At 38.4% G+C, this 24,991-nt stretch overlaps 1 protein-coding gene across 1 annotated transcript; it reads right to left on the bottom strand.

Annotated features, from left to right (window-relative positions):
* Positions 1–4,337: 4,337 nt before the first annotated feature.
* frmpd2 (FERM and PDZ domain containing 2) lies at positions 4,338–20,688 on the bottom strand. Its single transcript, XM_053238745.1, has 24 exons — positions 20,676–20,688; positions 20,241–20,404; positions 18,687–18,752; positions 18,344–18,523; positions 15,911–15,921; positions 15,344–15,470; positions 14,588–14,659; positions 14,261–14,438; positions 13,967–14,102; positions 13,716–13,854; positions 12,656–12,808; positions 12,237–12,422; positions 11,052–11,258; positions 10,611–10,735; positions 9,869–9,951; positions 9,281–9,358; positions 9,032–9,139; positions 8,760–8,876; positions 7,411–8,615; positions 7,205–7,298; positions 6,868–7,060; positions 5,708–5,853; positions 5,344–5,525; positions 4,338–4,843 (listed from the first exon to the last, which is right to left on the bottom strand). The coding sequence occupies exons 1-19, from the start codon at positions 20,686–20,688 to the stop codon at positions 8,437–8,439; spliced, it is 2,322 nt and encodes a 773-aa protein (XP_053094720.1). The 3' UTR covers positions 4,338–4,843; positions 5,344–5,525; positions 5,708–5,853; positions 6,868–7,060; positions 7,205–7,298; positions 7,411–8,436.
* Between the last annotated feature and the right edge of the window lie 4,303 nt (positions 20,689–24,991).

Here is a 24,991-nt window from a genome sequence, read left to right as displayed (position 1 = left end):
TGCAGGCTGATGGATCACAGCCAATTTTTAAAAAGAGCCTGGACACTAGAATGCTTAAAATAATCAGGAATACAGCCTGAAATGAGTGATTTATTAGTGCTTTACCTGAGAGACACCATGGTTACATACTGCCAGGGCAGTTTCTTTTGCAACCAGTGGAGATCACATCTCAGTGTTGTCTTGAGAGTTCATAATACATCCTGATAGTGCACCATGCAGACATTAACGAACTCATAAACTGTGCTGATATTGAGGCTAAGAAGATCCTTCACTGAGGATGAGGATTACTCGAAATTCTGAAACTGCTTGTTGAGGATTGCTCAAAGTGCACACGTTGCGCCCCATAGCATACGCTGAATGACATTTAATGGAAGAAGGCGTCTCTTGACCTGTGTTTGACTGTGCCTGTGCAGTCACTTGCTTTACCCATAGAGCTGACCTCTCTTTAGAGCACGGCGCCCCTTAATGGTGATCTCCACAGCACACACAGCTGAACAGTGACCCGCCAGCTGGAGGTCACTTCCACATGGAGCATGAGAGCCCTCACCGGACACATGGCTGGTCTGGGGACATTCTCATCTGCAAAAGCAGAAAGGCTGATAACTTTATTAATACGCTTTAGGTTTGACAACAGTGTGGACATCAGCTCCCAACACATATTGTGTGTTAACCAATAACACATGCAATTCACAGACTCTGTCTTAAGCAAAAGTAACTTTATATCTGCATCGTCTTTGAGTTTAAATGGTTAAATGCACTGCTTAGCACCAAGTCACGATCCAAGGTTTTGCTTGGAGTTTGGAGATAACGTGCCCTTGAGAAAAGTTATGTGCCCCAAGCTGCAAACTGTCAGCTGTGCAGACAATGCTGCCACATAACCTTTAGAGTAGCCCCAGAAAGAAACACTTCTAGCCAACTCTACTAAGACTTGCTTGCATGCAATTGCCGCATACATAGAGCATGCACTCTTAAAAGTGTGCCTAACCCCTTGCGAACATGCCAGTATACTGGGGTCGCTGCAAAGGGCCAGACCTTAAGTTCAAGGTGTGTGGACTGCTGGGTCACAGTCAGTGACCCATTTATATAGGAAAGGTCTGGGCTGACAGGTAGCGTGCACTGAGTGCCCATTAACAACAGATGGAAACAATGAACCTCATTTATCAATCTTTCAATAAAGTTGTGTGTAAATTTTTTGCATAAACTAACCTGAACTAAACATTTCTGCTGGATTTACATAAGTTTTGGAAATACTGATTTTCTTCCTACTTGCATGTGTATGCTGATGAATGCCAATCACCAATAAATTATGAAGTGCATGCATGACCCAGCTGTTTTGCATGTAGTAGTTTGTTGCCCACAAAAGTAAAGCCTGAAAAAAAGAAGTGGAAGTTTTTTTTTTGACTCAAATGTCTGGTTAGGGGAAAGCCTGAAAACAGAAATGGAAATTATTTTGAATTGCTACTATGCCAATGAAAATATTTAATCCATCTTCTATACTGCTTATCCTACATAGGGTTGGAGGGAGCCTGGAGCCTATCCCAGGGATCTCAGGGCACAAGGCAGGGCCACACCATTGCAGGGCACAATCACACACACATACACAACAGGCAATTTGGAAATGTCAATCAGCCTACAACACATGCCTTTGGCCTGGGGAGGAAACTGGAGAACTCGGAGAAAACCCCCAAAGCACAGGGAGAACAAGCAAACTCCACACACACGGCGGAGGTGGGAATCAAACCCCCAACCCTGGGGGTGCGAGCTGAGGCATTTGTTTACAGCTATGCACAGATAGACTGGCCCATCCTCTGTTTAATTATGGGTTTGTGTTGGATCCCTTTTTTATTTTTCATATTCTTTAATTAATGCCAATAATATAAAATGACTGTTTTTCACAAAATTTTCTTAGTCCCTGACCTAGTAAACTAGCATAAGGATGTGTTTTTGATAGAGACTCCAAATCTCTTCCACAGTATAAGTCGCTCTGCTAAGTGCTGTAAACGTAATAAAAATAAGCAGTTTAAACTTGACAGTATATTCCAGATATAAAAGAGCACTATCCATGCAAATTATATGATTTGAAGTCGATCAAGTTGAGGTTCACATTAGTTAGGCTTCTTACAGGAGCACGAGTAGGATACAAACATTTTTCCGAATTTATGGGATTTTCATTAAAACCAAATTTTTTGTGTAAATGCTCGTACTAACGATTTACAAATAAACCAGTTCATATCCAATGAACTTGATAAATGAGGCACAATGTCTGTTTGTTTAGAATGGGGCCAACAACAATACTGACTACATCATCTGTTGGATGTACTACAGTGCCATCCATAGCAGCAGTGGAAAAACATACAGCTATAGATTTCTCCAACTATGAATCACACTGGCCAGTGAGTTTTCTGTGTATTTTCAAATAGACTAACTATTTCTGCTATGCTGTAAGTGTTGCAAATTCCAAGGCAATTCCAATTCCAAGACAAAAATGGGAAAGCAGTGAACATGATGTAGTGTTGACCATTTATAGGCTACCCATGTGGAGTCTTAGTCATGTGGTGACCACTTTACTATTGGTACATGGTTAAAAAAAAGCACACATAAAATCTCTACTTCTTTTCAGTAAACTGCCCTGATGGTCTGGAATATAAAGACGTAGAACATCTGAGCATTAGCTGAAAGGATGTAACTGTGTATAGGATGAACCCTTTGGCCACAGGGGCAGTGTCAAGAGAAAGCTCGGAAAAGTCTCTTGGCACTGTGTTATATCATCTCGGTGGAAAATGTAAACATAGTAAATGATCCTTTTCAACTGTTTCTGTACATAGCAAAACAGGACCTGTTATTGACAGGATACCAGCTCACTATGGCCATAGTGCTGAGATACTTCTATAAGTGGTTTGGCCTCTCTGTATGCTAATACACTGATATTTATTTTTTTTAAGAATGTGAGGCAAAAAGGTACTATGAGAAAGGTTCTCCATTTACAATAGGTTGTCAGTGATACCACACACCAGGCCTTTTAGTTTTTGCAGCCAAGAACCACTTTAGCTGTTTAAAAAAAAAATCCACGGATTTATTTTATGAACTAATCCACAGACAGATTTATTTTATGAACTAATCAAATATTAGGCTTATAATTTAAATGTGTAGAAAAATATTCTGGCTAATTATTGGAGCTTTTTATTCCTGAACTTTCCTGGACAGAAGGAGTGTCCAGTTAAACAGGCTAATAACTAGGCCTATAAGAATTCTTAATAAATACAATTTTGTAATAGTGGATTGTGGCTTCCACCACTGTAACTGAAATTGGTTTTATTATTCTACACACAGCAGAAAAGCTGGAAAAAACTTTAACTTGAACATTTTCTCATTCACCAGCAAAGGCTTCCTGTAATCTATCATACTGTAAATACTGTTTATGCCATGTGTTTAAAAAAATGCTTTAATTAATACTGAATTATCTTTTGCTTTTCAGTATTTTTTTAAGTAAGCAACATTTTGAGAACATGTTCATATAGGTTTGTTGTAAATATTAGTGCCCCCCTTAAGTTACCTCTGCATTTATCAAGGCAGTCTGTTTTTTTCAGGAAAAATCTCTTGCTTGGAGCCGACAATCTATAGATCTATAAAAATCATTACTTTACAACTCTAAATGTTGACTGGAAGCAGTTTCGACTCACATCGTCATTATTTTAATATAAAAAGTCTTAGGCTCTTGTGCCACCTACTGGTCTATAAAAATAAAGTCCATTTTTTGTACACTTCTAGCTCCCAGAACCACTCAGCAAAAATATACTGACCTGGGATATTTACCAACTTATAGATATGTTTTTGTCATAATGAGGTACATAAATCCATATTTGCATTTTTATCAGTTCAACTGACCTTAATTTTGCATGCTTTATAAAAACAAAGCTTATTAACAGCTTATTTATCATGGGAGTTAATTAGAATCAGGCAGTGACATGTACAGGAGGCAAACAGCTAAACCACGCTTCATTCAAACGAAGGAGAAAACGTGCTAGTCATGTAGAACATGTTTTATAACACTGACGTTAACATGTGTAATGAACAGGAGCTTAAAACCTGGTACTGTCTGACTTCAGCATGTCCGCCATTTTCTCATAGTTTTCACTCACATTCATAAAGTAACTACAAACTCTCACTCAGCTCAAGGCTGGAGATATGTACATAGGTCATTTGCCTTCATAATGTGATAATTTTAGTGTTCCTTTAGCACAATTCTCACCTGTAAAACAAGACAAATAGACAACAGGGCCTTGCGTTTCCAATTTCCTCTCGTGTTTGAGAGGAAAACCACCAGTCAGATTGCCTCTTGCTTGGAACATCCACATATACAACTCTTTTTAATAAAAAAGTAGCGGTTTTAGTGCAATCTATTACAAAAGTACTGAATATAATAATAAAATAAAAAAACATAATAAACCCAACTTCTGACCACATTTTGTGTTTGTCGTTGTGACAAACCAACAGATTTATTGTTTGATTTATTGTTTGCCTGTTGCTGTGAATTCTCCTGCTAGTACGTTACATCCAAACTCCCTTCCATCTTATGCATTCATATTAAAAATCAGTAATGGAAATACAGGGGATATCCTGAAATGACCCATAAAAAAGGAGCAAGAAGTCAAGAACAAAAACAAAAAAAGACCCACAATAATTATTATGCTATTTATACATAAGGTATTCTAAACTACTGATATTTTTACCTGTTAAATTCACAATTTATTTTTATCATAAGTGGGCCATAGCTCATTGCAGAGTGATTCACAAGCGACAATTTCCACAAATGTGCAGTGGGAGACTCTCTCAAAGCTTTGCCCTGCAAGTGAAAAACATTAAACAGGACATGTTAGAATGATGTGGTCTAAGCGGAGTGATTTATAATACATATAATACTATAAACAGAATTTTAAAAAATATTTTAAAAAACCCAAATATTTTGTTTATAAAAAAAATACATATTTTGTTCAAAATGATATTTTCTGTAATTCTGGTCATCAACATTTAATATTTTAGACCTGAATGTTATCAATTTCTGTATAATCTTTATTGTTTCAGGTATAATGTTTTATCATTCTTTTACTCATTCCTTCACAAGGACAATCCATTTACTTTCTAATATAAAATATATTTACAAAAATTTTAAATTCATTTGACATGTAATTTTAAGTAATAAAAACATCTAAAGAATCTGGATATGTTTTTAAACATTAAATAGGGTTAATTTAATGTAAATTTTAGCTTTACCATTCAAGAGATCCTTGCTTGGCTGTTTTTTCCCCTACACATTAAGCTGTACAGATACAACCTCCATATTACCTGACATGGCAGCCACACAAGTGATTCTCCATTAACAGCCAGGATCACATCTCCCTCTTCTGCTGCTTAGCCTGGAAACAGTGTTACAGTTCCACAGTTCAGGGATGTGCTCAACTCTGACAGCAGGAAACTGATGCCAAGGCCATTTACACCTTTCGTTAAGGTCACCCTCATGCTATTACCTGGAGGTAAGGTTAGCAAAAGGGTCAATTATGTACATTTTGCTAACAAAGATTTTAACATCTGGCTGACATTGCATATTACATTACACATGACATTACAAATGCTTGTAACTTTCTGAATACAAGAATCCTTCCTACATCAGAACAATCATGACAAAGCAATCAAAACTAACTGACTTTACCTTCAGATGCAAAACTTTCATCATGGGGTCTAACAGTGATGGGCGTCGTCATGGTAATGGACAGAGAGTGTATCCTCAGGCTTGGGACTCAGAAAGTTGCATGACATCACGGGAGTGCCGTTCCTCTCAAGCATCAGAGTCGCCACCTGAATTTTATTACAGCAACCACAAACGCCTTTGTGCAGTTGTATCATCAGTGATACAACAGATGAAATGATACAAACATCACTGGGGAGTACAAGTCTGCATATAGTTGTGGAAAATGTATGGAATTAGTGTTTTAAGTAATTTGGTAATGTTTTACTGGAACCTGCTTCATAAGAACACAGAACTATGTCAGAAATGTCTCTTGAAAGATGTCACTCTGTCAACTCTGCTGCTGTTCTGATGTACAACTGCAGATGATCCAAAAAATATGCTATTGTGTCTATCAAACAAAATGTGCACACGCTACATCACTCTTTACTTCATTCGTTTTCTGTAGCTCATCAAGTCAAGTTCAAGTATTTGCGTGCCTTTAAAATAACTAATAAAATGGGGTCCATGTTCCACCAAAATTTTATGGTATAAAAAGGAACTGCTGATTCCATCACAATCTTCAAGAAATGCATGAAGCTCCTGCAACTCATCCAAGAGCATTTAAATACTTACACAAAAACACCCTTTCAGGTATATAAACTAACACATCTTATAGTTAAATATACTGGTTTGTTATAGAAAGTAGTGTCTATTATTAGGCTTCATGATTAGATTTGTAGTTTGAACTGCTTTGTGACTAGTGCTTTTAGCACTTCTGTGTACCAGCACTTAAATAAACTACCATGCTCCCTCTGTTCTTCCTGCTAATTACATGATCCAGCTAATCGGCTAATTACAGCCTTTGCAAGTCCCCTGCACAGTATTCCCAGTGCCAACCAAGACCTCACAGAGGTCTTTAGTCAAATCATAGCTATCTGACTCCCTCCACAAATTCTACAAAAAGAACTGTATCATCTTTGTTTTTTTTTGCCAGTGCTGCTCTTCCATAAAATCAGATTTAATAAAACCCTAGTTTGACACTGAAACAGCATAATCTACTGGAATATACAGGAGGGAGATGCTTATCGTAGTGAAGGTGCTTAAAGTAGTGAGGAAACTATAGAACACTGAGTTCAACTCACCTTCTTGGGCTTGGCCAGGAGCTCACCAGCCAGATGTCCTCTGTAACCTTGCAGTCTGGTTACATCCACCTCTAAGACACTATCACCCATTAGACACACAAAGATGTGCTAAGAGTCACCCTATAACCAAGTCAGTTATGACTGCCACAAGGGGCAAACAGTCTGATCCTCATTTCTCTTAACAGGCTTTGGTCTAAAGAACAACAAATAAGGGCATAAAATTAATCACTATAACAACAGAATGTAATAACTACATCAATGTAATCCTTAGAAACCATTCCAAGAACAGTGACCCTAAACTCATACATGGCTAGAATAAAACTATGTCAAAACCTACCTGATTGTATGCGGACATCTTGGTCTCCTGCTTCCCCAGGCAACAGGCTCTCGATGTAAATTCCTTCAGATTGGAGACCTGCATTCAGCCCTGTCTTCAACATTCAACAACCATGTTGAGCACTCAATGTAATTCTGTAGTGTGATAATCTGTCATCTAAATAAACTGTAGCACTGTCAAGCTTGATCTAATTTGTAAAATCTTACCTTATCACTTTTTATTTGGATCGCTGCCTTGTGCAATCCAGTATCTGTATGCGCAGTTAGAGTTATGTCTGCATTCTTGGCAGTAAGTCAAAACTGTTTAAAGTGGTTGTCCAAGGTTGTCCAACTCTGTCAAGGGTGTGTCTTCATGGACACAATATCAAGGCACAGCCAAGATCGGAGACGTGTCCAGCATGAGGGCTAGAAGTAACATCCTTGTTATTTGCAAATGATGATGAGATCTTGGCACCATTTGAAGTGGATCTCCAACACTTACTTGAATGTTTTGCTGCTGAATGCGAAACTGCTGTGAAGAAAAACAGAACCCCATTATGAGGTCCTGGTCCTTTCCTGGAAAAGAGTGGGATGCTCCCTTCAGGTGAAGGAATAGACCTTGCCCCTGGTGGATGACTAAGTATATTGGGATTTTATTTACAAATGATGGAGACTGAGACTTTGAAGCAGCGTTATAGTCACTGTACTGTTTTCTGGAGGGGAAGTAGGAGTTGAGGTTTCGGACAAAGCTCTCTGTTTAGCAGTCTATGTCCCTAGCCTCACCTTGGACTTACTCTCTGTGATTGAGTGAGGTGCCTGGCAATCGGGGACAGCCTTGCGGTAGAGCCACTGCCTCTTCAACTAGAGAGGAGCCAGTTGAGGTGGGTCAGACACCTTAGAAGTATGGCCCCTGGCCGGCTCCTGGTAGAGGTGTATCAGGCACAGTAGAGGTGTATCAGGCCGGCTCCTGGTAGAGGTGTATCAGACCCAGGATCCACTGGACAGATGATATCTTACACTTGACTTGGGAATGTCTAGGGATCCCCCAGGAGGAGCCAAAATGTGTGGCCAGGGATAGAGATTTCTAAGCTGACCTTCTCAGATGGTGGCCAAATTATCTCTCTGAATCAGATCAGTCTGTAAAAGATATGATGATGCACTTACAGCAATGCTAATGCCCGAACTGCCAGAGACTTTTTTCAGCTGCACTGTGATCTCCTCTGTTCTCAGACTAATCGTAGATTATTAACATATTTAACTTTGACACATATGAAACAATATAGGTATGCAATTGTTTCTTGAATTTGATTGCTGTAGCTTGTGCCATACCTGTACCCTGAGGACGTGCACTTCAGGCACATGGAGTCTACGCCCAGTTTTTGGTGTCATCATCACCGTCACCAACTCATCAAGACCATCTTCTGCTTGAGTGTCTACAAAATAGAAATACACAAACACATCATGCTGGTCTGAAAATCGCAGTATCTTTCAGAAAGGCAGTTATTGTTCAAATTAAGATCTTTGCTTGGCAACAAGTCCAGATGACTACTACTGATTACTACCAGATTTACTCTTACCTTTGGACTGGGAGATGATGAGCTCCACCTGGTTGGGGCTACTTTGTATGATTTCTGCTGCTTCTTTGAAGGGGACTCCCTCCAGACTGATCTGATTCAGTGAGATCAAGCGGCTACCTGAGGGAGGACAGGACAACTGGAGGCTGTTATTTCTACTGCTTAAACTGAACATCTGAATTCTGTAATGTTATTCACTTTCATTATTATTTATTGAACGGATCCTGGATCCTGTTGCAAAATAAATCATACAGATAACTTTGTTGTATATAGACCTGGTTTGATTCGTCCATCCCTATTAGCTGGTCCTCCTGGCACAACAGATGCAACAAAAATTCCTAGATCCAGACCACTGGCACTGTCTTCTCCAACAATTACAATACCTTGCATTACAATAAACAAAAGAAAAGGACTATTAGGACAAGAAAAACATTGTTTCCTTAAAAATTCCTAAGCTTAACTGTAATCATTTATGGATAGCATGCACCTAAAATAATAAAATGTTTAATATTCGGCATCCTTACCAAGGCCTAATTTCACATCTTTCTTCAAAGTTACACAGAGAATCTCTCTCGCAGGAGCTCGGGGACTTGTTGGAGTATCTCCAAGTTGGAAGGAAAGAAAAAGGCAGAAAATAACAAAAGTTCCAAAAAGCTAAAATTCCCATTTTTTGAATGGGTGACATGAAAATTACAAATTGAATGTTATAACTTCATTAATGGGGTTTCACTGCTCTGTAGAGTTTTGAGCTTTATCCACTCTGAATACCCCTGATCAAACTGACTAGTTACTTATTATGCCCCTTCATGTGCTGAACCAAGGGAGGGAAATCTTTGGACTATTCAAATAAATATGTTCTCAGACCTGCCATAGTATACAGGAACATGCTGAAAAAAAAAAATCTTAAAATATCTGGAAAAATTAGCAAATAATTGCAATGACCTAGAGAGAGTGATCTGCACCTGAATAGATCTGGAACTGAATAATATCAGTTTATCTACTGCTGGCCAGCTAATAAAAATATTCCTATAAAAAAGTACTAGAACTGCATCTCATATTGGGCACATTAACAAATCAGATTACATATGAATGAAAAAAATATCTATCCATACCTCTGAGAAAGGAAGGAATGGATGGAACACCTGAGCTTCGCTTTGAAGATCCAGCAAATCTCTGAAGATCTCGACTCAAGGCACTACAAGGTCATAATATCCATTACCCATTAATATCATCATTGTTTTATGACAGGTGTAATATAACATCGTCTTGGGCATATTTTCTCAGACATTTATTATATTGTTTACTTTTAATTGCTACTCGTACTCTGCTTCATTTTTGCACTGGGATATGTTTGATTGCTGAAACAATTCCCTATAAAGTATCTACTGTATGTGTCATGCCAGCACCAGATTCGGCCATGGACTCAGATTCCCAGAATCCACCAGAACATCATAACATGGCAGATCCGGAGTCCACTTCTCATCACCCACAGTCACTATTGTGTGACTCACATACACTCACTGCAAAGTCTCGCTGAGTTTACGCACAACAATACTAAGCCTTTGTATTTTGTCTGCACGCTATCTGGTTCTTGGTCTTTTTCTGGGTTCCTGGTTTCTGATTCTGTTTTTGAAAGTCTGTTTATCAATCACCTGACCCAAGCCTGTTTTTGATTCTGCTTTTGACTGTAGTTTTGGATTTATTCACCTGTGGCGATACTTGCACTTGCAACTGCCTCTGCTGCCTGACACTATGTATGGGTGGACATATATGTCAGTTGAGATGGTATCATGTTTTTAAAGCATGTAAGGATTAGCAGGATCTACAAGTCTCTACAGAATTTAGTGCTCTAACTTGTAGTGCTCCAGTAAGTCTCTCTGCCGTTTGATTCTGGTTTCAATACGATTGGCAATGTCATCACACAGCTTGCTCATGGAGTCATGGTGAGCAACATCAGGTCTGCCATCACTGGACGTCCCCTCAAAAAAGGAAATCCTCCTGCTCGTGTCGTTTTGGGCACTGGACACTTCACACTGTAAATTACTATCCTCTGGAGAAACAGAAAAGGGACGTATATCAAATAAATTGGGTTGGATTAATGTAATATTAACATGGCTAGTAATGAAACCTAGTTAGCATTGTTAGTCAATAAGATCATACAAACTGATACTAGTTTTCATTAAGTCTTAGCCACAAGGTTTCTGAAGTAATAACTGAAGTAATTGTGTCTTCTTTAATTAATTAGAAAACACTAACAGGCCATTCAAGATATTCTAGATTTAGTTTAGAAGATACATTATCTGCTAAATATTGCAGGACTGGTATTACAGTATAGGACTTGCCCGAGACCAGACTGTGGCTCAGCTGGCGAGAGCTCATCTCCGTGTGAAACTTGTGCTGTGCTGTGCACAGGCTGCAGAGGTACCTTGCGATTCTGGACTTCTCCATATGAAAAGTGTGCTTCTTCTTACTGATGCTGCTCACAATTATGAATTTACGCTTCTGTGGGGGGAAAAAACAAATAGTAAAACATTGGCAGTCAAATAATCAAGGAATTAAAAAAAAACATGGAGTGTGCTGTTATAGACAAATAATGATTGACAGGGTGATGTGATGTGTTATCACCCCAAAGGTGACTGTCTTCAAATAACAGCATGTACCAGGCTCTTCTACTCCTCTTAAACTACAGCAATTTGCCACAGACAAATCATACTTTTTATCCGTTTATAGTTACTTTTAATGTTGTTGCACATCTGCAAACAAGATTAGCTGTAATAATGAAAATGATAACAGGAACTAAACAGTTGTTCCCTCAGCTGGCCTCTCTTTCTCTCTCTTCAAGGTAATAAAAAATGCAGCTTGTTGTGTTACCGACAAACTGCTAAGTAAACGTTTCCTCACAAAAAACTTTCCCCATATCAACAATTACATGCCCTTTTAATCTGTTTATATGGAGCATCTGCCATTCGAGTCCCTGTGTAAGTTGTTACTATAGAAACGATAACGTATTAAAACATTAATATAAATCTGTGCGTACTTTTAGAGCTGTTTTTATAGAAAATCAATCAACCTTCTGTTAATCAACTTTCGCACTGTGGTATAAACAAAATTATCCCATAATTTAAATGAATCTCAGTGAACTCAAAGTGTACAGTAAGCTTGCTACTACTAAGTTTTTTTTGTTTTTTGAAGGAAATAGCTAATAATATAGAATTTTCTTAATTAGCAGGATAGTGAGATCTATTGAGATTACATTTACAGCATTGGCAGACAATATCCAGCTCTTATCTAGAGCAACCTACTTTTACATATACATCTGAGCAGTTGAGGTTTAAGGGCCTTGCTCAAGGGCCCAGCAGTGGCAGCTTAGCAGTGCTGGGATGTGAACTCATGATCTTAGGATCAGTAGTCCCACATTTTAACCACTGAGCTGTGGTAATGTCTTCAAGCATGTCCAGGTTTCTGTTGGAGTGGACTTACAGCTGCGAAGATATTGATGGTTTCTCTCCAGTAGAATCTGAACCTCATGGTGTGGGTGTTATTTTTAACTTCATACACAACGATGCCTTTGGCACACACCCCCAAGAGCAGCTCTCCTGCGCTGACCATCTTTTGGCAGGCCGCATGATGAAAAAGCATACCATACTCCGGAAGCTGCTGGATGGCCTGTACAAGCATCGAGGTGATGTCAAAAACAACAACAAAAACCCTTCCAAAATCATACATCCATCATGAAATCAGTCTATATCTACATACATTTGTTAATGGTTTGCTAAAGGCAAATTCACTCATTCACAGCCAGTTTTATTATCACGTGCTGATTTTCCTATAATTCTGTGCTATGGTTAATAAAAGACGGCATAATTATAGATATAGAATTAGAGAAAAGTGTGCATCACCTTGAGGAATTCTAACTCAGACTCCTCAGCAGTCATGTTCGCATTATTAGCATGTAATCGCAGTAACTCTTGTTTCAGGCAAGGCATGGACATTTTCTTCATGATGCTCTTAGGGATGTAGTGCTCAGGCTGATAGTACTCCTTCCCATACATCTAAAAACAGATATACAACTGTTGTGGCATGTTTGCATGTTTAATGCATTACCATTAAATTTGTTTAATGGGAAATACACATTCCTTTATTAAAAAAATCTCCAAGTCCAGTTCTCATCCTCTGCAAGACGTAATTTGTACTGGAGAAGTTTGTAAAATATTGATCATCCATACATCTGTTTGAATGTGGCATACATCCATTGCTTCTACTCTCAAGCAATTCAAATACCAGGAGGATTTCTGGCCAAAATGTGCACTACTAACATTTGTACTCTTTTGTTCAGGCTAAGTTATGATATTTACCAGCAGCTACAGATGTTCATGATGTTAGATACATCCTAGGATGCACTGGGACACTTCATCATTGATGTTACCTGAAGTCATCGGGTGTTTTGAGTCTTTCAACATCAACACCTTCAACACCTTGCTCAGGCGACCCAGTTGGGTTTGATCAGACCCCAGCTTGTGTCCCGGCAGCATTAGGCGATGGGTCAGCCCTCTTTATCTAACGCCATCTTGAGGCTCTTTCTGTTGCCTCTGTGGTGGCCCTGATGGCTTTTCTCTTTGCAGCCTCAGTGATGCCGAGCACAGTGTAAAGTCTGCAGACTGAGTGTCCAGCGAAGCCCCTATAACCTATTTCTATATTTTTGCACTGCCCTGCCTGTCCCCACCAGTTCCGCCTTCTCAATCCAGTCCTCCCAGCGGACTGTCAGTTCAATCATGACCAGCTGTTTTAAGATCTTTCACAGTAGTGCTATGTCAGGCTGCAATTTCAGGCCCCTACACATATGTACTATGGTTGTGAAAATATAACTAAGTGCAGAATTAAATGTATTGTGTTGTAGTATAATTAGATATCTAAAGAAGAACAGAAAGGCTATATCATTCTTAATTAATTTGGCAATACCTCAGGCAAAATGTCCCCAAATTCAGCTTGCAGAGCTAAAGCACTGAGGAAAAGGCCAGTCTCTTCATTACAGGGCAGTCTGTCTTCCAGAACATCCCTCCGGAGCTGCAGGTAGTACTGGTGTCGCGTCAGCTTGTGTCTGCCAAAATAATACATAAGAACATTATAATATTCATACACAAGGTGGTAGATATATGGCTAGAACGTTTAATTATTACAAACTGCATCGTTAAGGGACAAAGGAATCTTACAAAAGTAGACTGACGTCATTGATGAAAAATTTGATTCGGACGTGAAGAACAAACGTGGACATGGGTACTTTTTTCCAGCTCTCTGGGACAATTTTGGAAATTTGGGTTTCGTTGTCCAGAAAGAAGAATTCATTGGCTGAAGAAAATAAGAACCACAAGTTAGTATAAAATAATTGTGATCCAATGTTCATACTTCTTATGATTATCCAGGATTGTTATAATATTAAACAGTGAAGCTTTGGGGAAAAAATATATGTATCTATGGGAACAGATAGAAATGGCATCAGTACACACTATTGTCAGTGTAGGCAAGGCCAAAGTAGAAGTGCTCCACCATTTTTGAATGGGCAATAATCATATCAAATACATCTCCTCCTCTAGTCTTGACATCACACTTGACTAGGATGGTCTGTCCATTTGGCATAATCACTCTCACATCCCTTTGTGTTGAACATGACTTCCCTTTCTTTGACTACAGAAAGAAAAGACACTTAATGACAGCACACAGGAAAAGGAACAATAAAGGAAGTGGATCACTGACACAACAGATAGCACCAAACTACCCACTACAGAGTATCGATGCTGTTACTGTAGGTGACTCTTCATGAGAATCAAACTCACCACAATGGAACTTGGCAGCTCCAAGGTAATAAATGGCTCATCCAAAATTCTAACAAACTCTGGCCCCATGTTCTACAAAAGAGACACAGAATCTTATTGATATGATTTTTGTACCTCATAATAATAATTTGGGGTTTTCACATTCGAAATATTTTCATCTAAACCCAGAAATAGCACCAAAATGGGCAGACTCTATAAATATTTTATTCATTTTCATTAATCAAGCAGATGGAGTAGGATGCATGTGAGACTTTTCATTTAGGTCATTTTCATCATTTTTAGATCTAGATCATTACTGAGCAATTCAGATACGACAAAGGAAAAACTCTCTGAGAGAAAATGAGAAACAAACCCTGAGAGAAACTAGACTCAAAAAGGAAACCATCCTTTTCTGGGTGACAACATGTAGTGAGATTTTGGTAATTATAATACACAGCATATAGTGAAAACAGAAAGTAGGAAATGCATTGGAAATCCAATAATTCCGGTAGTCATGGTTGGAAAAAGGCAGACATGGGCAAGTTTACAATCAGAATCATCTATTAGGCATGCTGAGGTCGAGACAGAAAAACTACAAGCATAAACTGGACAGAGTGAGACTGGGATGACATAACAGGAAGAAAAGGGTGAAATAAATTGGGCATCTGGGACATCAGGGGACATCGGGGGACATTAGGGGACACTGGGGAGAAGGTTAAGTCAGAGTTGGGAGAACAACTTCGAAAACAAAGAAGGTACCACTGCAAAACAGCTTACCTTGAGCTTCCTCTCACTGAGACTGAGTGAAGAGCCAAATAACTGGTTAGATCTGTCATTAAGCTGCCTTTGGATGTCAAGGTATGGACTGCTGCTGCTCCCTCTGTGATGGGAGGAATGGGAGTTTCTAGAACATAAACAGACTGAGTTAAATCACTGACTTCGCATAATGCCCAGTGCAATATCCAAACCTCATGAAGGCAATTCAGCCTCAGACCAAATAAGGCAATGGTTTATGAGACAGCTATTAGTTAGGTTAAAATTACACTGGGACGAATCTGGTGGAGTTACTGTATATACTATTGACCTGTTATATTCCGCCTGGAAAGGGTGGGATGGTGAGCTGATTGCTTTTGGGGCCCAAGAAAAATTCCCCATGTCTCCTCCTAATGCAAAGTAGATCTTATTATACATTATATATTATTTATTTTTTTATATTTTCAGTTCTGTTTTATTATGATTTAAGATAAGTCAAATGATCAGATGGCTATTAACATAAGAGCCGTACCTCGAAGCCTGTGTCTAATCAGCTGACTTCGATCTGTTACCAGTGTAAAGTTACTTAACGCATTCTCTGCCTGGAAAACAAACAAAAAAGCAATATTTATCATATTATTATATATCTGTCTCACTTCATTACTGAATAAATTGTAACATGCTCACAATATACCAAATCTGCAGAGTTTATCTGTAAAACTGTACTTACTGCACAATTAGCCTGGGCTTAGCTCTTCAGTAACGTGCACAGTACATTATTGTAAAGTTGTTAATCCATCCTATATAATTATATTTTACTGTCGTTTATACCATCACTTGTATAAATAACTATGTAGCTCTACATCAATGTAAACAAGACAGAAACAGTTGAAAAACAATTCCAGTATACAGTACCCTTTGAAAGTATAAGAACAGCAAGGCTTATTCTTTTGTTTTTGCTATACACTGAAGACTTTTGGGTTTGAGATCAAAAGATGAATATGAGACGCTGGATCAGAATTTCAGTTTTTATTTTCTGATATTTACATCTAGATGTGTTAAAGAACTCAGAACATTTAATCACCACGCAATTTTTAGGTGATTAAAAGTATTTGAACAGATAGTCTTAAAGTAAATTAAAGTAAATAACACTTAAAATTTGGTTGCGTATTTCTTGCTTTCAATAACTGCATCAAGCCGGCAACCCACTGACATCACCAAACTGTTGCATTTGTCTTTTGTGATGCTTTTCCAGGCTTGTAGCACAGCTTCTTTCAGTTATTTGTTCTGGGGTGTTTCTCCCTTCAGTCTCCTCTTCAGGAAGTGAAATGCTTCTCAACTGAGTTAAGGTCTGGTGTTTGACTTGGCCAGTCTACAGCCTTCCATTTTTTCCCCCTGATGAAGTCCTTTGTTGTTTTGGCAGTGTGTTTTGGGTCATTGTCTTGCTGCATGATGAATTTTCTCCCAAATAGATTGGATGTATTTCTCTGTAAACTGGCAGACAGAATGTTTCTGTAGGCTTCTGAATTCATTCTGCTGATACCATCATGAGTTACATCATCAATAAAGATTAATGAGCCAGTTTCTGAAGCAGCCATGCAAGCCCAAGCCCAAGCCATGACAGTACCTCCACCATGCTTGATCGATGAGCTCATATGTTTTGGATCATGAGCAGATCTTTTCTTTCTCCACACTTTGGCCTTTCCATCACTTTGGTAGAGATTCATCTTGGTTCCAGAACTTTTGTGGCTCGTCTCTGTACCTCTTTGCGAATTCCAGTCTGGCTTTCCGATTCTTACTGCTGCTGAGTGGTTTGAATCTTGTGGTATGGCCTTTATATTTCTTCTCTCAAAGTCTTCTTCCAAAGATGGATTGTGAGACCTTCACCCCTGCCCTGTGGAGGTTGTTGGTGATGTCACTGACTGTTGTTTTGGGGTTTTTCTTCACAGCTCTCACAATGTTTCTGTAATCAACTGCTGCTGTTTTCCTTGGATGACCTGTTTGATGTCTGGTGGTTAGTAAACCAGTGGTTTCTTTCTTTTTCAGGACATTTCAAATTGTTGTATTGGCTATGCCCAATGCTCGTACAATGGCTCTGATCAATTCCCCCCTTTTATCAGCTTCAAAATGGCTTGTTTTTCTCCCATAGACAGCTCTCTGGTCTTCATGTTAGTTTATCTTTTTAACAACAAATGCAGTCTTCACAGGCGAAACCTAGGGCTCAAACCAAGAGTAGACTGGTAAATTGGTGGGTTGAAACAAAAAGACATCTAGATGTAAATATCAGGAAAGCTGAAATTCTGATCTATCGTCATCTTTTGATCTCAAACCAAAGTGTCTTCAGTGTATAGCAAAAACAAAAGAATTAGCATTGCCATTACAGTACTTTCAGAGGGGACTGTATTTCAGAAAAGGCTCATTTCCATTAATTTGGAGGAAATTATTAAAAGTTTCAGAATGTATCACAATATTACTGTAATTTAATGTAAATTATTGTAACATTTTAAAATTGTAAAAAATAAATTACAGCAACTATATGATTATTTTGAGAAACAACTGTTGTGTCTTAGGCTGCTTAAAGAGGCATGTATTATGTTACTTAAATGAATGTCAAATGAATTTGAAGTGATATGAACCACTCATACTGAAAAACTATTTCATGTATGAATTCATTGTTACTATAGAAACTGTGATGTGTTAAATCAATATTAACTTGCGATTTGTCTTGGTTGGAAATACTGTCAGATCTGCTGTTATTGACAAGTAATCAACACCTTCTGACCAATCAGAATTGACGATTCAACAGAGTTTCAAGAAAATTTTCATTTTTATACACAATTTAAACACCACATCCCTGCACAAAATTTTAGTATCAGCAGACACACACACAGTAAACTGATCCAGACAGGGGACCAGAAGAATCATGATCACCATTTGAAATATTTCTCCAAAATCTCCATAATTCTAATTGCCATTATCCTGGACAAACAGAACTAAGCTTTAGCTCTGTAAAAGCAGACCTACCGAGTGCTGTAGGACGTCCTGGACCAGCTGCCTGATTATTCTGTCTGGAGGTGGAAGGAGAGCGTTCTTTTGGTGCTGCTCACAGTGCTGCTGCACCGCCAGCAGATTTGGACGTCTGTGAGCCTGTTCTTCACACATGCTCAGTAGAAGGCTGTTCAAGTGATCACTAAGCTGGACAGGCTACAGGATGAAAGAGCATTGTGAGAAGGAGTAGCCTATGTTATTCCAAATAGGAATATTGGGTTTGGAATTGTGAAAAGTATTTTTTTAACATCACCTAATATCAAAGTAAAGGCTAAAGCTACACATTAAAGACAGTAATGATTAAATATTGACAGCTCACCTGATTTTGAGGAAGCTGATAATCTACAGTCCAGTACAGACTCATTCCCAGAGAGTAAACTAGCATCTAGAAACACAACAAGCAACCAGTTATTAGTTTCTGTGCACTCATCAATGGGGTTTAAAATGGAGATTTACCATCAACAGTATGGTGTTTAGAGTAAGGAGGTGTGTATAAAGTTGTAAATATGATAATTAAGCATAACAAATCATTTTTAATGCTTTCATGAAATCCGACATTGTATTGCAACTGTAACCACTGTACTACCATTTTCTTAGCCCTCTAATGGTGCAATACGACATGATTGATTAAGTCAGTGCCGCACCAACACACAGTAATACACACCCTCTCCACCAGAGGTCACAGTGATCAGAAGTCTAAGTTCATTTCCAAGGTTACCAGCTACTTCCACCTGCTCAGTATTACTTCCTGTGTATGTAAACAGTGCTAGCAACACGTTTGCATGGTCTTTTTATATTCACTATGAGTATGAGTTGTGTTTTCCCTGCCATTATGGCTAATTATGTACATTTCTGAGCATGGTCTTTTAAATGGATTACTGTCTTAGATTACCCCGATGTCTGTTTGCTTGACACACTTGGTTTGGGATATAGGAACATTCATTTAGTCAGTCTTTGTATTTGTATATGTGACAGCTAAGCACCCCCAAACACACACACCCTCATCCTTCAAAGATAAAAATACTGCAATGTAAGGTTTCTTTTTGGCATCCAAATCAGATTAGTTGCTCTAAACATATGTTTTTAGGTAGATTTTTTTTTTACTTTTGTGGAACCAAGTGCAACAGCACCACCAATGGTCATAAAATTAACACACACAATGGCAGGAAGAAGTGAGGCTGGTGCTGATTTCTTTGTAGCCCAGACTGTAGATTCATGCAGCCTATCAGTGACTGTTGTGTCATGTAATTATACATATTCTAGATTGCAGTGTGCATTTGGGTTGATGTTTTTTTAGTCACTTATGCATCTGAAACCCATCATCAGCAGTTACTGAGAAGGCTCGTGTGAAGTACACTCATGAGTGTAATGAACATGAACGATTTACTCTATAAAACTAAACGTATATAGACTAAGCACATATGTTCCAATCACAGTACAAATTACAAAAATGACAAAAGACAGACCTTTATGTTAAGCAAAAGGGTTACAAAGGGTTACTTTGCCCAATATTCTTATTATGCCATCTAATATCATGATTAGTCACTGCACATACAGATCCACACAAGCCTGTCAAGCCTTGTTAGCTGAGTACATTATAAAATCTCCACCATCACTGAATACCAGTGAATGTGCCATTTAATAAAACACCCCTTTCCAAACAAAAAAAGGTTATTAAAAAGTTCCTGCTTGTGTGTACTGTTTAGTACATCGTGAGACAGTTCCTTTATAGAATATAACAAGTTGAAAAGCATGAAAAGTCTTTTAGATCTGACTTTTCTGACACGATTATAGGTTTCCCACCCTTTATCTTTCAACTTGAACCTTGCCTTATCCTGGAGACATTAAACAGAACACATCCTGGAAAGCTCACCTTCTCCACAGCCTCTTTACTGGAGGAAGACTGAGACACAGTCATCTCAGGAGAGGTGAAGGATGCCACATTGTCAGTGCGGCCACAGGTTTTGAAGGCAACACTGCCACTAGGTGAGATCAAAATGGAGCCTGGGCTAATAATACTGCACAGATTACCAGGAACTGGAGAGATCAAGACAGTAAACAACAGCAAGTGAATATTTGGTAAAACTAATCTTGTGACATGGTTTGAGACAGTCATTGTATTAGGCTGTGATTTTAAGCTGGGTACCAGAGCTTTGAAGTGTGTGTCCCGAAGGTAGAGCGCCACATCAATAATTGATTGCTTTCTAGTAATGACGTTATCCATGATGACTTGAAGCCTAATTTAGGGATTGCTCTGAGAATGGGTCCAGTTTTGGTTGGTGTTTTGGAGTTGCCTATACTCTCTGACCATGTACAAGCATATTCAAACTCCATTCACTTGAAGAAACGCTGCCACTTTTGAGTTGACGCATACTATTCTTTTGTAGATTTTAATCTTACAGGTAGGATTATGTCATTTACCAATAAAAACAACACAACCTGGGTGCGCTTAATAAGCTCTATCAACCTACACATGCAGTATACTTCATATATTATTTAAACTTCATATCTAGGCTATGCTAAAAAGGTAATACACTTCCTTTATTTGACATGGCTTACATCGATCTTCTATTTCTTTTTGGCCCTGTCATCTAAAAACAGGCTGATATAGTAGACAAGCCTATATTTTTTGACATGTGACGTTTCGAGAAACTAAAGACATGCTAGAAGCATGACTTAGCAAAGAGTCACTGAAATTCCAAGTTATGTATGGAAAGCAAGCTGACTGGGAACGGGTGGCTGTGATTAGAAATCTGGAAAATGAGGTAATGGGGCATGTGACTGGGTTTGTAGTTCAGTGGTTGGCTGAGGATTCTGGGAAATGGAGTTTGTACTGGTAAGTGGCGCTAATGTTACAGGTTTATTAGATAAAGTGAAACAAGTACATAACGTTTCAGCAGTGCTTTGGTAAAATGGGTTATTTCTTCACAGAATATATAGGTTATGTTTAATCAAATGTAAGTAAATCTTTTATCATATTATATGTACTGTATAGGCAATGATATGTAAGTTGCATTAAAACTTATGCATTAAAATTTTTAAATCTTCATGAATATCTCTCGTGTTTGCATCTCTGTACCTTTATCTGAGATGCTTGTTAAGGTTTCCGCTGCAGTGAGGAGGATTGCCCACACCTCGTCCTCGTCCAGAGCGGACCCTCGGCACTCCAGCACCTCCAACAGGCTCACAAAAGTACTCATCCTTCCTGCAGAGGTGGATAGATGGCAGGAATGAGTTTGAATTTTCATATTCAACTAGTAACAATTCTAAAAACCAGATAATAAATATTTATCTTTTTTTAATCACAAACTTGTTTAGTCTGAGCCAGAAAACTTTTCTTAGGTAAGCGATTCATACAAAATATTCATATGAAATTTTTAATTATTCTTTTTTCTTTAGTTAAACATATTCTTAGTATAAGGTGTATGTAGATGTACACTTACTCCTATATATTATTGTTATAATTATTCATGCTGTATATGTAAAGAAAATCTGTTGCACGGAATGATTTAAAAGAACTAGCATACACATCGAGCATGACATACAATAAAACGTTACATATTAATAAGGCTGTTGCTATTATTTGTCACCACTTCAGCATGGTTAGGGGTTTTTCTGTAAAGCTGCTTTGTGACAACGTCCATTGTTAAAAGCGCTATATAAATCAAACTGAATTGAATTGAATACTGATGCTTGGTTGTAGACTAATGATTTTCAGCAGGTATGTATTAACAAAATAAAGACAGATTACTGAATGAAGATATACTTTACTAAATCTTAGCTACGTATAACTAAAAACCTAAAAACTCATCACCTAGATGTTTAGATGTATAGATCTTTTTACAGCAGATAATTTTCAGATCATTTTCAGTGTTTAGATAATTTTGTTCCTGAAGAAGGTCTGAAATAAATGACAACAAATAAATTTCATATTCTAAGATGGTCCAGTGCACCCCAAAGCCAGATGTTCACATTTAAAACACATTTAAAACATGTACATGCCGATGTAATAAGTGTTTAAAAACTATTGACTAATTATTGACTATTTCTAAGAGCAACTCTTGAATATTGCATTCTCAGCAAGGCTGTTTGAATAAGACACAATTCTATTTATAAGACTATTATTTATTATAATCATTAAAATTGCTGAAAGAAAGACAGCAAAGCTTACAATGCTTATATATATAATTATTATTATTAATATTACCTTACTTTACTACTCCCAAATGATGTTTTCTTTTGCCGGTCCTGCTGCTTGTCTGGGGAGTAATCCTCTCAAGCATCCTATGCGGTACGTCTCACATGCTTTCTGGGAATTAACTACTTCGAAGCAAACTAAAGATTTCACAAGGATTATGAATAATGAGTAAATCATGCTTTAGACTTTGGTATAATTTATTCATTGCCTATTCTTATTAAAATGCTGCTCGTCAGTTAAATGGTTTAATTTCATTTGTTCTATTCTTAGAACATAGACATAAGAACTTAATTGCATTACCAAAGTGTATAACCAATGAGAGAAGCAAGGCACTCTCATCTGTATTTGGTGATCTGACTAAACACCTTCCTTCCTGTGAATTCCAGCACTGTATCACTTCCACGAACTTTACAAAAAGTGTTCTTATAACCTCCTGACTGCAAGCTTAAAGAGAAAAAAAGAAAAAAAGTTTGATGTGTTGTAGAAAGTGCAGATAGGAGAAAGGGGAGGTCAAGGAAAGGGAGGAACAAAGCTAATATTGGCAGTAAAATGAGGTTTAAAGTGCAGTTCCCTGCTGAAAAATCCATCCTGGTCTGATCAGATCCCAGCAGCCAAGACACAGGCCAAGCAGGTAGTCCATCTTTACCAGCTGGTAAGTGCTGGTAGAAAGGAAACTCTGTCTCTGAATGACCATTACTAATGCTATATTGTAGGCAAGTTATTTTAAAGAAAAGAACACAACAGTAAGACAATGTATTTATAAGTTTATTCAAGTAATAAGGAGGCTGGAAAATAACTTACTGGCTGGCAGAGATGATCTAGCAGTTTAACTGGCCTGTGTTTTGGCAGCTGCTCAGACCAAGCCGGATTTTTCAGCAGCATTGACTGTAGGATCTCACTGCTGCCATTGTGCCCTTTAGCGTAGTATTTAGTATGCCAATGCTACAAGTCTTTGCCTAGTATATGTGTATTGTTTTGGACAAAACTATATCTGGCATATATATTTAACTGCTCTTGTGCCAGCAGGATTTAAGTCTCAGTGACCAACTCCTGGAGACTTTCCTGCAGAGTCTAACCATAAACTGCACTCTTCAGAAGCTGTATGAATATGATCGGTCCTTAATTCACTGGTTTTTAGACTTTGATAAACATGCATAGTAGTGTTATTTTACAGGCATTTATAAAAAACAAAGTACATATGTGAACAGGGCTTCATTAAACGATGCAAATGATGAAATTTAAAGTATAACTGCAAAATTCATGTTGCTAAGTTGCGTAATGGAAATCCCTGTCCACATATGCAATGGTTTGTCCCAAGACAATGTGATCAGCATCAACTGATGTTCTTTCCTTTAGCATTTTGAGTCTCCTTAATTCCTCTTTCATGTTTTATAAAGAATAAAGAGTACATTAATTAACTATCAACTAGGTTCTGTACATTTTTAATGATTTTCTAGTTTTAAAACAACACTCTCAAATTCATATCAGACTGACAGGTAAAATGCCATGTGGTGACATGTGCAAAGACAACCTCAGACACCTCTGTTAAGCTCCTGAAGTTTGCAGATGACACCACAGTCGTTGGCCTCATCCAGGACGGTGATGAATCTGCATACAGAAGGGAGGTTGAGCAGCTGGCTGTCTCATGCAGCCAAAACAACCTGGAGCTGAACACACTCAAAACAGTGGAGATGATAGTGGACTTCAGGAGGAACCCCCTGGCACGGCCCCCACTCACCATCCTGGACAGCACTGTCACCACCGTGGAGTCCTTCAGGTTCCTGGGCTGTACCATCTCACAGGAGCTGAAGTGGGAGACCCACCTAGACTCCATCTTGAAAAAGGCCCAGCAGAGATTGTACTTCCTGAGAAAGGTCAACCTGCTACAGGAGCTGCTGACCCAGTTCTACTCAGCTGTCATCGAGTCTGTTCTGTGCACCTCAGTTACTGCCTGGTTTGGTTCAGCTACCAAATCAGATATAAGAAGACTTCAACAGACAGTCCAAACCACTGAGAGAATTATTGGTGCTCCTCTGCCCACCATAAAGGACCTACACTCATCCAGAGTGAAGAAACAGGCAGGTAAAATCATTTCAGACACCTCGCACACAGGACACAATCTCTTTGAACCGTTGCCCTCCGGCCGGTGCCTCAGAGCACTGACCACTAGAACAACCAGGCACAAGAGCAGCTTTTTCTTCTTCTAGGTCTTTCTTAGTGTATTACCTCTCTGTGGATACATTTTTTATGCAATATGTAAATTCATTCTTTACTATATTACCTGTACACGTATCCTTAACGCTTCTGCCATTGCCTTCACCTTGTACATAGCTGTATTATATCTGTACATATATCTATTCCATTTAAGCCTATTGTGTCTACTGTACAGTGTTAGATATTCTCTTATATTATTATTATTTGTAAAT

Source organism: Pangasianodon hypophthalmus, chromosome 12 (genome assembly GCF_027358585.1).
Source record: "Pangasianodon hypophthalmus isolate fPanHyp1 chromosome 12, fPanHyp1.pri, whole genome shotgun sequence".
Lineage (NCBI taxonomy): Eukaryota > Metazoa > Chordata > Actinopteri > Siluriformes > Pangasiidae > Pangasianodon > Pangasianodon hypophthalmus.
Note: the sequence above shows the minus strand (reverse complement) of the source record. Positions and strands in the feature narration are given on the sequence as shown.

What these genes read in the sequence shown, in the direction of transcription:
- frmpd2 (XM_053238745.1), bottom strand. An exon ending in AGCTGCCAAGTTCCATTGTG is followed by an intron (nt 14,439 to 14,587) that starts GTGAGTTTGATT and finishes TTCTTTCTGTAG; the next exon opens with TCAAAGAAAGGGAAGTCATG. An exon ending in CATCATCTCCCAGTCCAAAG is followed by an intron (nt 8,616 to 8,759) that starts GTAAGAGTAAAT and finishes TCTATTTTGTAG; the next exon opens with ACACTCAAGCAGAAGATGGT.